Here is a 14,812-nt window from a genome sequence, read left to right as displayed (position 1 = left end):
TTTGCTGCCCGGACTTATTTTAGATTCAGAGCATATTGGTACATGGGAGAGGTAGTGTCGTTTGCTCTGATTTTCAACCTGTGGGCTCTCTGGCATCTTTTGTGCTCCTGGCTTTTTTCAGTCATGGCATGATTGTATCTCTTAGCGTTTCTTTTGCCCAGCAGGATAATATTGAGTCCCATTGCAAGCACGGACAAGGCCTCTGGTTCTGGTCACCACTACCTTTTCAACCGTAGAACATCACTGGAAATGCTTAATGCCTGGATCTATATTCTACTGGAAACAATTCCATTGGGAAGCCTTTCAGTGGGAAACGAATAAATGTTATACATGGTTATGTTCAGTGATGTCAATAAGACCACTTACTAATAGAAAATAAACAAACATTTTTAAAAGGTATATTTTAAAAGCAGAATTATATATGCGTTTAAAATGGTTACCATGTCGTGGAACATTAAGCAAAATCTACACGTATTTTCTGTATCCGTAAGGTAACCCGCTACTCAATAATAGTATATGCCCTGGGATGGGATGCCAGCTTGTTTTTGTCCGCTTTCACAGGCAAGATGCGTCATCATCATCATTAAGGTGGCTACTGTTTATTAAGTGCTTATTATTTGCAAGCCACTATGTACGTGAAAACATTCATTTAATTACATATTTCTTTTGTTTTCCATATTTTGAACATACAGGTGTGGAGCATGATATAGCAAACAGTCATCTGTGCATCACCCAGTTTTAAGAGATAATTTAGTTTTTTGTTTTACATTCTTCTTTGGTAGTATGTCAAGTGTTACGGATAAAATGAAAGCCACCAGTATGCTGTTGTCTGATCCTCTCTCCCAGCTACTAACAACTGTACTGCAGTTGGTGTACATGCTTCCCATCCATGTTTTCTTGGCATACTCTTTCAGGACAATCCCTTTATGTTACTCATGTAGTCAGCAAACACTTGTTCCATTAGGCACCTCTATGCCAGACACTGAGTTAGATGCTGGGAATAAAATGGTAGGCAAAAATAGGCTTGCAGGGGAAAATCCTGGGCATTGGGACTGAGGAGTTTTTGATACATTCATGCAAAGATGCCTGGAGTAGGTGGTTGTGATTTCTGGGTTGTTTCCTGCTGAAACCCCTTTGGTGGGTCTCTATTGTCCTTAAGGATAAAGTCACAACTACCTGAAATGCTTGCCGTCCTTTGCATCTTTCTGCTGTCTGCTGCCTCCACCTCTCTCCCTGTTCTTGCTCTAGCCAAATATTGCCTGAACTCTTTTTTTTTTTTTTTTTTTTTTTTTTTTTGAGACGGAGTCTCGCTCTGTCGCCCAGGCTGGAGTGCAGTGGCACGATCTCGGCTCACTGCAAGCTCCGCCTCCCGGGTTCACGCCATTCTCCTGCCTCAGCCTCCCGAGTAGCTGGGACTACAGGCGCCCACAACCGCGCCCGGCTAATTTTTTGTATTTTTAGTAGAGACGGGGTTTCACCGTGGTCTCGATCTCCTGACCTTGTGATCCGCCCGCCTCGGCCTCCCAAAGCGCTGGGATTACAGGCGTGAGCCACCGCGCCCGGCCAGCCTGAACTCTTTAAAAAAAAAAAAAAAAAAAAAAAGTGAAATGTATCACACACAAGAGTCTATAAAATGCATATATATACACACAGGTAAAACAATAATAAAACATGGGTATAGCCTTCAGTTAGGGTAGGAGCACTACGAAGACCACTGAAGCCCGCCACCACGCACCCTGTCTTATCCCTCTCCATTCCCCCACAGGCAACTGCTGTCCTTTCTTTTGTGTTAATTTTTGTTTGTTTGTTTTTGTGGTGCTGCTCTGTGGATATCTAACCCTGTCCCCGACCATCTTTTTTCTCTTTCCTTGTCCCTCTCCTGTCTTAAACAACGTTTTTTTGGTGAGCGTTCTCTGCATTGTAAATGTGGGATGTTTGCTTCCATACACATCAGCACTTCTTTAACTACATTGTAACTGAATGTTTAATTGTTCCCCACCTCAGACGGCATATATGCCAGGCCAAATTAGCATTTTGCTCATGGAAGGTATCCAGTATGTAACCCGTGAGTTGAAAATGAACTCCGTCCTGTTTCTTCTCACTCTTAGCTAGTGACTTCAATTCCTCAAGTTCATTCCTTTCGTGTTAACCTTTTCCTGCCACTCAGTTGAAGCTGAATTCAGATGTCCACCCTCATACCCTCGTTGGCAGAGGCGGCTTCCAAGTGGGATTCTCTACTAAAATCATTTTCCTCTGGATTATTATTTACTGTTTGATAAAAGACTGTGGCTCAGATCATTGGAATTTTAGTTTATTTTAAAAAATGTAGGCCAGGCACTGTGGCTCATGCCTGTAATCCCAGCACTTTGGGAGGCCGAGGCAGGCAGATCACCTTAGGTCAGGAGTTCGGGACCAGCCTGGTCAACGTGGTGAAACCTCATCTCTACTAAAAATACAAAAAATAGCCAGGCGTGGTGATGCACACTTGTAATCCCAGCTACTCGGGAGGGTGAGGTAGGAGAATCGCCTGAGCCTGGGAGGCAGAGGTTGCAGTGAGCCAAGATTGTGCCGTTGCACTCCAGCTTGGGCAACAAGAGCAAAATTCAGTCTCAAAAAAAAAAAAAACAAAACATGAAAAGTTGGTAGTGATAGTTGCACGGCAAATGTGAATGCAACACCACTGAAGTCTACATTTAAAAATGGTTAAATTGGTAAATCTTATGTATATTATGTAATGTTTTGTGTGCACACACATACAAAAAACTTAAAAATTTATGTTACTTTTGTTTACCTTTCCTATTTCTTCTAGCCTGAGATCTTCTTTGATGTTGTCAGCCTCTCAACATGGCAGGAAGTGTTAAGTGATTCTCAGCGTGAACACCTCCAGCAGTTTCTGCCTCAGTTTCCTGAAGACAGTGCTGAGCAGCAGAACGAACTCATCTTAGCCCTGTTCAGTGGGGAGAACTTCCGCTTTGGAAATCCTCTGCACATTGCCCAGAAGCTTTTCCGAGGTTTGTAGCTCAGTATTCTTTCTTTGAGGGGAGTGGTAGATGGGCACACATTCACTTATGTGGGTATTCCTTTCTTCCTTTTCTTCTCTTTATCTTCATGTACAGATACTGAGCTGGCAGAGAGCGGATTTGTGTTACACTTTGCTGTCTAGGCTGTGTTTCAAAAAATAAAATTTATTGACTTATATAGAGAGTACATAATATGATCTCAGCTGTGTAACCAGCATCTACATAAAGAAAAAAAACATTTCCAGCATACTAGAGGTGCCTTCATGCCTAGTCTTTAAAAATTTTTTAAAAGAGCTTGCCATTTGCTTTGTTGCACATATCAAGGGGTGTGTGTGTGTGTGTGTTTAGGTACACACATACTTTTTGCTGCAGAAGATGTGACAGTTCACTGCCAAGCACTTGAGCGTGTCCATGTCTCTTTTTTTTTGATAAACAGACATGTTTAATGATAGCTTGCTCTTCACAGAGATGCCTACAGAGACTTAATCTAGAATCCAGGAGACTATAACCACGCAACACAGACCAATTAGCCAAATGCAAAATAAACTAGATTCTTACCACAGCTACCCTGTAAACACTGCAACTGTTCTTTCCAAAGGACCCTAATCTTATGTGAAAACACCTACTGTGGGGGAACCAGAAACCTAGCTATGTGGCCAAAAGGAAAAAATAGCAATTCAGTCGTTAATTGGTGAAAGCAGGAAATTTGTGCCCTTTACTGTGCTGCTGTTGCTGCTGTTGCTGCTGGTGTTGCTGGTGTTGCTGGTGTTGCTCTTGTTGCTCTTGTTGCTCTTGTTGCTGCTGTTGCTGCTGCGGCAGGTGCTGCTGCTGCTGCTACTGCCGCTGCTGCCGCCACTCCTGCTGCTTTGGTCTTCTTAGTTTTGTTCTTTTTGTCTCTCTTCTTCAGTCCATCCATGTTAGCTCTCAGTAGGTTTGAATGAGCCATCTGAAACTTACTCACTTCCTTGGAGCTCACCACAGTGCTGATCTTCTTTTTCCCATCGGTAGCTCTTAACAGACACTTGTTGTCTGCGGGCTCAAAGCCCTCCACAGTACCTTTCTTTGGAATGGGTTTGGTTCGACCGTCATACTTCTTCAAGGTGATATAGACGCTGCCCGACGTCCAGCACTTCTGGAAAAGTCTGGTCAGCTCCGTCAGAAACTGCTCGCTCTCCAACAACACCATCGCGGCGACGCTTGGCTCGACTCCGCATGTCCATGTCTCTTAACAGACACTCTCCCATATCATGACAGCCCTGTTACCACACACAAGGAATTTTACATTGAGCAGATAATATCATAGGCTATTTCATGTTCAAGTTTTCTTCTTCTTTTTTTTTTGGGGGGGGGACAGTCTCGCTCTGTCACCTGGCGCAATCTCAGCTCACTGCAAGCTCCACCTCTTGGGTTCACGCCATTCTCCTGCCTCAGCCTTCTGAGTAGCTGGGACTACAGGGGCCCGCCACCAGGCCTGGCTAATTTTTTGTGTTTTTAGTAGAGACAGGGTTTCACCGTGTTAGCCACGATGGTCTCGATCTCCTGACCTCATGATCCGCCGGCCTTGGCCTCCCAAAGTGCTGGGATTACAGGCATGAGCCACTGCGCCCGGCCTTCGTGTTCTAATTTTCTTAATTGTTCCTGCAGCGTCCTTTAGAGTGGCTGTGTAAATCCAGGATCTGTTCAGGGTTCATGCATTGTGCGTGGGCCTTATGTCTCTAGCTTTTTGAATCTAGGGCCCTTTGTCCCTTTTGTTTTTGTCTTTCAGTACGCTGACATTTTTGAAGAGCCAGGACACTTCAATTATAAAATGTCCTGCTTCCTGGGAGTCTGTCATTGTGTTTTCTCTTCTTTAGATTGGGTTAAAGGCTTTCGGCAAGAATACGATATAGGAAATGTGGTCTTTCCCATTGTGTCACCTCAGGAGGCACGTGGTGTCAGTTTTTCCATTTTGGTAAAGCCACATGTGATCACTTGGTTAAGTGGTGTCTGCCATACCTCTTGCTTGTAAGCAAGCAAGATACTTGTAAGCAAGCAAGATAAAGGTACTTTCTTTCCTTTATCATAAAGAAGCACTGTGGGATGATACTTTAGGATCATGGGTCATGTGATAGTCTCCTTTTCCAAAAGCCTTTGTTTTACCCAGTGGTTTTTGCTTCCATGGGTGATTCTCAACCGCATCAGTTATTATATTGGGAGTTGCAGGATGGTTTGGACCACTCTTTAAGTTACAGTTGCTTTCTGTACCATGGAGAGGAGCCAAGGAAGCCTCTTCCCCTTCCTTTCCAGGGTGACTTTGTTCTGACACAAGGCCCTGAATGAGCAGCACATCTTGAATTCTGTTAAACTCGGCAACTTGACAGCTGCTAATGACCAGAGAGAGCAGGCTTATAATCTGAAATCTCATTATTTTAAGGCTTTAAAATGAACATTGCCACCTTTGGTGGGTTACTAGTGTGAAAAGGAATGCCCCTCTATGGTTGTCGGAGATCTGTTTCACTACAGCTGAGGGTGCACTGTCTCCTCTGGTAGAGCAGAAGTCAGGGAGACCCACTTGGCTTTAGAGGGGCTCTGTAAGTGACCTTCCATAATGGTAGCACTGTCTCTTGTGCTGGCATGTTTCCCCCAGAACAGTATGGCAGTCTGGTAAGGATACAAGTGAGGAATGTCAAGGCAGGACTTCCTGCATATTCCACTCTGACCCATGCCACGTATCAGTTCTAGTGTTGCTGAAGACAGTTGCATTACTGTGGCTATGATGGTCATCAGCCTTAAATGAGCTGTCATTGCTTCTCAGCACACTTACTTTTGGTTCTGTTTCCTGATTCTCTTAGATGTTCACTTTTCCCTTAAGTTTTGTGGTACAGAGTTTACCATGTTAAGCACTCATTCAATATATTTGTTGACTGATGATGTATATTTGTTGACTGATGTATATATATACCTTTATTTTTTTAAGATGGACACTTTAACCCCGAGGTGGTCAAGTACCGGCAGCTATGCTTCAAGTCACAGTACAAGCGCTACCTCAACTCCCAGCAGCAGTATTTCCATCGGCTGCTGAAGCAAATTCTTGCTTCTCGGAGTGTAAGTAGTGCTGGGAACTGGATATAGAATGTGGCTGGTCACAGGTATCATGACTTCAAGAAGCATTTCAGGTGCAAAACGCAAAAGTTGCCACTAAGAAAAAATGCTACCGATTAATCTGTAACACAGTTAAGCTATGCCATCCTTTCTTATGATAAACTTCAAATGTGTCCTGATTTCAGAGATGTTAAAACATAAAAAAAAGTGCTTCTTAAAATTGACGAAATTACAGTAGCTTCAGTGTTTACCGAGATAAACAGATGGATTTGGGATCCATCATGGGTTATTAAGGGAAGCCAGGATTCCTTGGAATGGATATGAAGGTGTGCACGGGCCTCCGAACGCTGTGATGGATGGTAGCATAATAGGCCCAATGGCCGCTGGAAATTCTTAGAGGCAAAATTGTTTGGGTTTTAAGTCATCCTTTAAGCTTTGGTACAGAAATACTTGGGTGTCTAGTATAAAAAAGTATTCATTCCTAGTAGAGCACTTCACTCAGATTTGGGATTTTTCTTCATGTAATCAATACAGGTTTTTTTTATTTGGATGTGTTGATATATATGTGTATCTTTCTTTGTGATCTGGAGGAAAGGAGTTGGGCTTCACACTGAAGAAAACGTAGACTTGTAGAGTGTTCATTGTTCCAGAACAGGTCTTGGATGATGACGTGTACCCCCACCTGATCTCTTCCTAGGATCTGCTGGAGATGGCCCGGCGGAGCGGCCCCGCCCTTCCCTTCCGGCAGAAACGGCCTTCACCATCCCGCACTCCTGAGGAGCGGGAGTGGCGGACCCAGCAGCGCTACTTGAAGGTCTTGAGGGAAGTGAAAGAGGAGTGTGGTGACACAGCCCTGTCATCTGATGAAGAGGGTGAGTGTCCTCGGGCACTTGGGGTAGCTGGGGTATTGGATTGATACCGGCCGCTTGTCCGGTTGGAGCCAGTGGTAGCCATTTATCTCCCCGGCAGAGAAACCCTCTTGAGTTGTCTTGGTCTGGGGTGGATAGCGGGGCTCGGAAGGCCTTGGTCTTTGGGTTGCTAAGGCATTGCCGTCAGATGGGGAGTGACTACATGGCCTTTTTCACCCTCATGGCCTTGTGGCGCTTGAGCTTAGATGAGAGCCCACCAGGCGACTGCCTGCATGACAGGGTTCTCCGCAGTGGGCCTGACTGGTCCCATTTGCCACTTGAGAGAACTGTTTTCCCCTTACAGGAGAGTAGTAGTGGCTGTCGGCCTGCTGCAGTGCGACCCCAGCACTCTGTTGAAGTCTCTCTTCCTGGAAGAGCCGTTAGATGGCCTAAGTGTGCTCCAGCTCCTCTGGGGAAGGGTCAGAAAGGAGTGTGGAACCCTGGCCTCCATGTTGTTGGCTTAGCCTTGTTGAACCCAAATGGCCACTTACCCAATCTCCCCTATTGGAGTCCACAGCCACGTTGGATTTACAAGAACAATTTTCTTTTGAAGATCTCAGCTCATGGCTTCCGAGCTCTCCAGCACGTTCTCCTAGTCCTGCGGTGCCCCTGAGGGTGGTGCCCACACTTTCAACCACGGATATGAAAACTGCAGGTGAGAACCGAGTTGCCGCCGTCACCATTCTGGGACATTGCAGTGGAGACCTGAAAACTCCTTTAGAGGGAGGTGGGTGGGGGCAGATTCCTAACTGCCAGGAAAACAAAGCTCCCTGGAACTAGGCGATTTGTTTGGTAAAGTTTTTGTACCATTTTATTTTATTTTTTACATCTGGACATAGGCCTGCCTTTTTTCCTTTGTTTTAAAATTTCTTCTCAGAAGCTGATATTTTGGGCTAAAGAAAGCAAAATCTCGAAACAGCAGTACGAAGGGACAGTTCAGTAAGAGGACAAAGGAATAACCAGAGCCAAGCCATTCTCCAGAGTGGCTGTGAGTTTGGAGAAGAGTTTTTATTTGGAATAGGAAGCAAAGAAGAATGTTAAGAACCTTAAGTGTGTTTTAGGACCAGCAGAGTCACTGAAGTCATTTATTACCAATGTATGGAGAAGTGGAAGTGTTGATCCTGTGACTTTAAAGATTTTTGGTACTTGTAGTTCACAGGTGTCAGAAGGGAAACTCAGAAATATCTTTCTTTGGACAAGTGACCAGAAAGATGTAAATTGGAGAATCATGGTAGTGAATGTGGTTTGGTTTGTTTTCTCAGATAAAATAGAACTGGGGGACAGTGACCTGAAGATTATGTTAAAGAAGCACCATGAGAAGCGGAAACATCAGCCAGTAAGATGGGCAGGGCTTGCGGCCGTGTGGTTTTCAGCCTGATGTTTCAGGATTGGCTGTCCTGAGGAAGACACGGGGCATCACTGCCTTGTTTGTATGTCCTCCCTACCATGTGGGCACAGGACCAGCCGATGAGGCTGGCTGGCATCAACGATGTGAGGCGTGGGGGCTTTGACTTCACAGGGCCTGCTGAATGTGTTGTCTGCGTTAATTGTTACAGTGACACTGTCGAGTATAGGAATGGTCGTTTCCACCTCAACAGTGCTCGAGAGGTTAGGGAGCTTGTCATTGGTCCTATAGCCAGTAAGCAGCAGAGCCAGGAGTCAGGCCCTGGGTTTGTCCCACTTTTTACTGTTTCCATTATTCCATGCTACCAAGTTGAGGTAGCTAGCTAGCACCTCAGAGAGTTTAGTGGAGAAAAGATGATGCCTTTTTGAGAAGAAAAGACAGTCCTTCTAAGGCTAGGAGGTGAGAGGGGAAGAACCCCACATGGGAAGTCAGTACTCTCTCTTTTCTAGTTACTGTGATACCTCTCTAAACCCTATTTCCACATTTTGTAAAACATATTAATACTTCACAAGACTGTGTGCAGAGCACATGAGACAAGGAATGCAGAAGAGCTTTATAGCTAAATGCTGAACGATAGGAAGGATGGGACTGGGTTCTATGCACCAGTATCAAGTTTGTTTTTTTTAATTAAATGGGGATATGATAGGGAAAAATTGAATAGTTTTCTCTCTCTATATTTTTTATTCAATGTGATTTCCCCAAGTGTACGTAACATCTAATTGTTACATAAATTTGCAAAATCACCTTAGTTTTTGCTCCTTTTTGGGCCTCCATGACCAAATTTTGGATATCACATCTAGGATCACCCGGACCTTTTGACAGGGGACCTGACCCTCAATGACATCATGACTCGAGTAAATGCTGGCAGGAAGGGCTCTCTCGCAGGTAAATGACTGGGCGCCCTCTAGGAGCCTTCATCTGACTATGGTGTTTAGTTGCATGAGCCCATAGCATGTGGCACAAATAAATGAAACCATGGCCTCCTTCATGCTGGTAACCTTTATTATTACCTCTTATGGGCTTACAGGTGGGAAATGAATGTAAAATCAGCACAACAGAGCATCAGCTTTTTTGTTGTTTGTGTTTTGTTTTTTTAGACAGAGTCTTGCTCTGTCGCCCGGGCTGGAGTGCAGTGGCGCGATCTGGGCTCACTGCAAGCTCCGCCTTCCGGGTGCACACACTTCTCTTGCCTCAGCCTCCCAAGTAGCTGGGACTACAGGCGACCGCCACCATGCCTGGCTAATTTTTTGTATTTTTAGTAGAGATGGGGTTTCACTGTGTTAGCCAGGATGGTCTCAATCTCCTGACCTCGTGATCCACCCACCTCGGCCTCCCGAAGTGCTGGGATTACAGGCGTGAGCCACTGTGCCAGGCCTATCAGCTCTTTATAATAAATATTAAAATTAAGCCGTATACTTGAGAGGCTGAGGTGGGAGGATCGCTTGAGCCAGGGAGGTTGAGGCTGTAGTGAGCTATGATTGCACCACTGCACACCAGCTTGGGCAACAGAGTGAGATCCTGTCTCAAAAAAAAAAAAAACTAACGGCAAATCACTCACTGCATTTGGTTTCATTGAGTGTTTTATTACTGAGACTTCTATCTTTGGTGGGCCTTGGGAAAAGAATATGCAGATAAGACCCCTCACTTCCCTGTGTAGGAGATACATTTCTGTGACTGGTGTTACTTTTCCTTCCCAGCCTTATATGACTTGGCTGTCCTTAAAAAAAAGGTTAAGGAAAAAGAGGAAAAGAAGAAGAAGAAAATAAAAACGATCAAATCAGAGGTAGAGGACCTGGCTGAGCCTCTAAGCAGTACTGAAGGGGTTGCATCTCTCTCACAGGCCCCCTCTCCGCTGGCAATTCCTGCTATCAAGGAGGAGTAAGTGAGCAACAGAGATTCTGTAATTCTCAGGGTGAATGGGTGTGCCCTGGCCCCCAGGGCTTGTCATAGCTGTAAGTGTGTTGGACTTGTAGACCTGGAGTCCCAGGGATACTGCTGGGAAAATGTGTTGTTTGCTCCTTTCTTGAACTCTTTTGTGACTGCTAGGAGGCTTGGGGGCCTGAATCAATCTAGGGATGTGTTCTTGGTCTTTTTGATTCTTTTATTTTTCTTCCCTCATTAGGCCCCTTGAAGACCTCAAGCCTTGCCTTGGAATCAATGAAATATCTTCCAGCTTTTTCTCTCTTCTATTAGAGATCTTGCTGCTGGAGAGTCAGGCTAGCCTTCCTATGGTAAGCATTTTGGAAAAGTTGGAGGTACATTAGAGTATTCAAAGAGTTCAAATCCTGAATAGTCTATAGCTTGAGAAGTGGAAGTCTGGGTTCCTCTCAAAGCTCTCTAGTTAACTTGCTTTGTGATTTGGACAAACTCCGGATGCATATGCCCCAGCTTGTGGTGGCACTTGTGTGGAATTGCTGGTATAGAAGAGAAGTCTAACTGGCTTCTGCCTTTGCTTTCCCTCAGCTAGAGGAGCGAGTTTTGGATTGGCAGTCATCACCAGCCAGCTCCCTCAACAGCTGGTTCTCTGCGGCCCCCAACTGGGCTGAGTTGGTACTACCAGCCCTGCAGTATCTTGCTGGAGAAAGTCGAGGTAAGGTGCTTTTTTTTGTAGGGTCAGTATTTTTTCCCCCTTTCGTCGAATTAATTATCAGAATAAACTGCAGCTTTACTGCTGTAATCCATTATGCCTTTGCATAATGCTATGCCTTGAAGGTTCCTGCTTTTCTAATACACTGTGGAACACTCAAAAGCTGTTTCAGAGTTCAGGGATGCACCTGTATGGCTTATTTATGTGGTCCATTTCTTGCAGCTGTTCCTTCCAGTTTCTCTCCATTTGTTGAATTCAAAGAGAAAACCCAACAGTGGAAGTTGCTTGGTGAGTAATCCGTGTTACCTACCCCTACAGGTTTTCATCCTCCCGTTTCTTCCCCTAAGTTTCTTTGCCTTCCAATCAATATGGTCCTGCAGATTGGTTTAAAAAAGCAGTATTAGATCTTATTTTGCTCTGGGAAGGAGTCCTTCAAGACCCTTTTGTACTCTCAAGGTGGGTTAACTGACTCCTCTGGTTGGACCAGTGCTGAGATGGAAGGAATACCCTTTCTGTATGATGTAGTCTGGTGATGGCTAAATTTAAATCTGCAAGGGTATTTTGCAAGAGCGTCAACATTTATATTAATCATACCAATGACTTTGGATTAATTTGTAATTATAAATATTTTTCTTTCCTAAAAGTGGGCTTTGCTATTGAGGAGAATGTGCAGCAGCCCCGAGTAAATTGTTTCTAAAGAACAGAGTCCTGATTTTTAAGTTTATAAAGCCCACTTAGTGTGTAAGTTGTCATAACATGCATCTGAAGTCACTTGGAGGCTGTTGCCTGGTGATGGTGAAAAGAGAGAAATCCGTGTTGGTTTCCTGTTGAAATTCACAGGCACTTCTCTGTGCTGAGTGGTCTGTGGAGAAGTGTATGGAGAGCAGGTTATGAAAACCGTAGACTCATCCATTCGTTATTTATTACATTTATTCAGCTTCTAGGTGTCAGGCACTGTTGTTAGGTGCTGGGGGGATACAATGGCTTCTGAGACAGTGCGCTCCTCTCATAGGGCCTAAGGTCTGTTTGGGGAACAAATACTTATTAGATTTAATGACAAACTGATCCTTTCTGTAAAGGAAAAGTATAATAGGAATTGATGTAGTTGCAGAGTTGGGAGGACCTTGCTGAGGAAGCAGCGTCTGAGCAGAGGTATGTGATGAATAGGACCGAGCCAGGCAGGCAGAGGGGAGGCAGCAGCATTCGAGGTGGAGGAGTTAGAACCTTTCCATGGGGAAGATGTGATCTAAAATAGTCACGCAACCCACAGGCTATGAGAGCTGATGGTAATTTAGACACGGGAGAGGATACGTTGGAGAACGATTTAGGTGGGCTTGGTTGTGGCTTGGCTGTGGGGAGTGAAGGAGAATGGTGTGAGGCACGGCTCCTGCTAGATTTGCAGCTGGTGGAGGAAGGTGTTTTTTGTGCAGGTAGCAGCTGTGGAGGTCTGGATTTGGAGGGTGGAGATCCCGAGTTTAGTTTTTAAAATTTATTTATTTATTCATTTATTTTTTGAGACCGAGTCTTGCTCTGTGCCTCAGGCTGGAGTGCAGTGGCACGATCTTGGCTCACTGCAACCTCTGCCTCCCGGGCTCAAGCGATTCTCCTGCCTCCTCCTCCTCCTCCTCCTGAGTAGCTGGGACCACAGGCGTGCGTTACCATACCTGGCTGTTTTTTATATTTTTAGTAGAGACGAGGTTTCCCTATGTTGCCCAGGCTGATCTTGAACTCCTGAGCCCAGGTGATCCACCGACCTCAGCCTCCCAAAGTGCTGGGATTACAGGTGTGAGCCACTGCACCCAGCCTGACTTTAGTTTTAGAGCTGCGTTTGAGGTATTCCAGTGGAGTTGTTGAGTGGACAGTAGGATGTGTGGGTTTAGAATTCAGACCAGAGAGTTTAAGAGGGAGAGTGTTAGCATGTGTCTGGTGCAGGGCGCCGATGATGCTGTTACCTGGGGAGGAAGCACAGAGTGAGGAGAGAGGGTGGAGAAGGGCTCTTCACGGCAGAGGGTCTGAGTGAGGGCATGAGAGTGTGGGCGGGGGGTGGGACTGTGGAGGTGGGGAAAGCCTGGAACAGGGTTTTCCAGAGTCTTGGAAGCCAGGAGATAGGAGCGCCTGAGAAGTGGGGAGTGGTCATTTTCCTCCATAGTTCCTAAAAGATTCAGTAAGACAAAGACTAAAGATTTGTGAACATGGAGGAAGTTGTGAATTTTTCAGTGAGCATGAGTCCCTAGTGGAACAGTGGAGGTGAAACCACCGTGAGCTGAAGGTGATGATGGTAGCTGACTGCAAGCACTCCCCCCGTCAGTCAGGCTGCAGTAGCCATGGAGGGAACACATATACCTGGGCCTGGCAGACTGTTTCATGCAGGGCCAGATGATAAGCATTTGAAGCTTGTCGGCCAGGTGCTTTAGTTGAAGCTACTCTGCCATTGTTGAGAGCTTTCTGCAAATAGTGATATTGTGTATTGACTATGAAAACAAAGATAAACAGCCCCTTTGAGAAGGGCTGTATTCATCACATAAGCAAACCTGGCTGATGATGATCCTGTGGCTTCTAACCTGGGCAGGAGACACAGGTGCCATCAGGATCTCAGACAGCCTGAACAGAGTGACCTCAGAGGAGGGCACAGGAGACAGGGCTTATCTCTTTCTAGGCGGGTCATGGGAAGTCAAGCTTTTTCCTGCCCCAGGATCTTAACTGCTATGCTAGTGAATAGAATTTCTCTGTGCCCCAATAGCCAGAAACCGTTCTTACCTACAAAAATAGAATAATTACCTTGGTATAAGCTATCATTACATCTTTTGTGATGCCTACCACCTTTTGAATTGATTTTGAAACGTGTGCTCTTTCCTCACTTGACCGTAAACTCCTGTGAGGGTGGAGACTGAATTCACTGAGTAACCTTAGCTTCACATGCAGTGCGTGGCACAGTGGGTACTCAGCAGATGCCTACAGAGTGAATGATTTGATTAGATGGCATCCAAGAGCGGTGGTCCAGGCTGATTTCCACCAGCTGGAAGGCAGTGGCTGTGTGAAGGATTGTTGTTACAGCTCCTGATAGAATCTCCCTGTGGTGTAGATAAAGCTAGTAAAGAGAAAGCAGGATTCTCAGTAATACCTTAGACCTTATTTTTTATCTCTATTCCTCTAATAGGCCAATCCCAAGATAATGAAAAGGAATTAGCTGCCCTCTTCCAGCTATGGCTAGAGACCAAAGATCAGGCCTTCTGTAAGGTATGGTTTTTTAAGAAATACCAGATCCTTCTCACTAGGTTTCCAGAGCTCTTAAGTTTGCCCGAATTCTTTAGTCCAGTTACCTGTCAACGTTTTCTTTTTCTCCAGCAAGAAAATGAAGACAGCTCAGATGCCACGACACCTGTCCCTCGGGTGTGAGTACAATACTCTAGTGGTGGGTGGTGTCCCGGGAAACTGTAGTTCAGATACTGCCTTGGTTTTGTTGATACTTCTTGGTATGCTAGAGCTGTAATGGGCTTCAGAGCTCTGAGGAGTCCCCTGGTTCTTCCTGACTTGGCATACTGAGGCAGGCCACACCCCCTGAGTGAGCGGGACTCCTTGTGGAATGGGGTCTGATGGAGAGAGGGGCTGGCAGGAGAGCCTCTAAGGGGCATATAATCTCCTTTGTAGGTGGACATACTTTTTTAATGTGTACTCCTCCCTGGGCTCCTACTTGAGAATTATTCATCTAGGCCACCTTAGTCCAATAAATGGAAGCATGAAGTTAAGTGACTTGCTGAAGGTTAGCAGTAGGACTAACCTTCTAGAACTTAGATCTCCTGACTCTTAGTCC

The 14,812-nt window shown here is 45.3% G+C and overlaps 1 protein-coding gene across 8 annotated transcripts in view; it reads left to right on the top strand.

Moving 5' to 3' along the window:
* Positions 1-14,812, top strand: part of NFRKB (nuclear factor related to kappaB binding protein) — a 33,825-nt gene that overhangs the window by 4,213 nt on the left and 14,800 nt on the right. For 3 of the 8 annotated variants that reach the window (XM_045369959.2, XM_074015637.1, XM_074015638.1), the window contains 12 exons: positions 2,810-3,011; positions 5,977-6,104; positions 6,799-6,973; positions 7,563-7,664; positions 8,272-8,345; positions 9,215-9,299; positions 10,112-10,292; positions 10,537-10,645; positions 10,878-11,004; positions 11,224-11,289; positions 14,159-14,238; positions 14,347-14,393. In XM_045369959.2, the coding sequence (XP_045225894.2) occupies positions 2,810-3,011; positions 5,977-6,104; positions 6,799-6,973; positions 7,563-7,664; positions 8,272-8,345; positions 9,215-9,299; positions 10,112-10,292; positions 10,537-10,645; positions 10,878-11,004; positions 11,224-11,289; positions 14,159-14,238; positions 14,347-14,393 (1,376 nt within the window). Of the gene's footprint in view, positions 1-2,809; positions 3,012-5,976; positions 6,105-6,798; positions 6,974-7,526; positions 7,665-8,271; positions 8,440-9,214; positions 9,300-10,111; positions 10,293-10,536; positions 10,646-10,877; positions 11,005-11,223; positions 11,290-14,158; positions 14,239-14,346; positions 14,394-14,812 lie in introns of all 8 variants that reach the window. The other 5 variants (XM_045369957.2, XM_045369955.3, XM_045369958.3 and 2 more) reach the window with 3 other exon arrangements.

The sequence above is a fragment of the Macaca fascicularis genome, chromosome 14 (assembly GCF_037993035.2).
Source record: "Macaca fascicularis isolate 582-1 chromosome 14, T2T-MFA8v1.1".
In the NCBI taxonomy this organism is placed as follows: Eukaryota; Metazoa; Chordata; class Mammalia; order Primates; family Cercopithecidae; genus Macaca; species Macaca fascicularis.
Note: the sequence above shows the minus strand (reverse complement) of the source record. Positions and strands in the feature narration are given on the sequence as shown.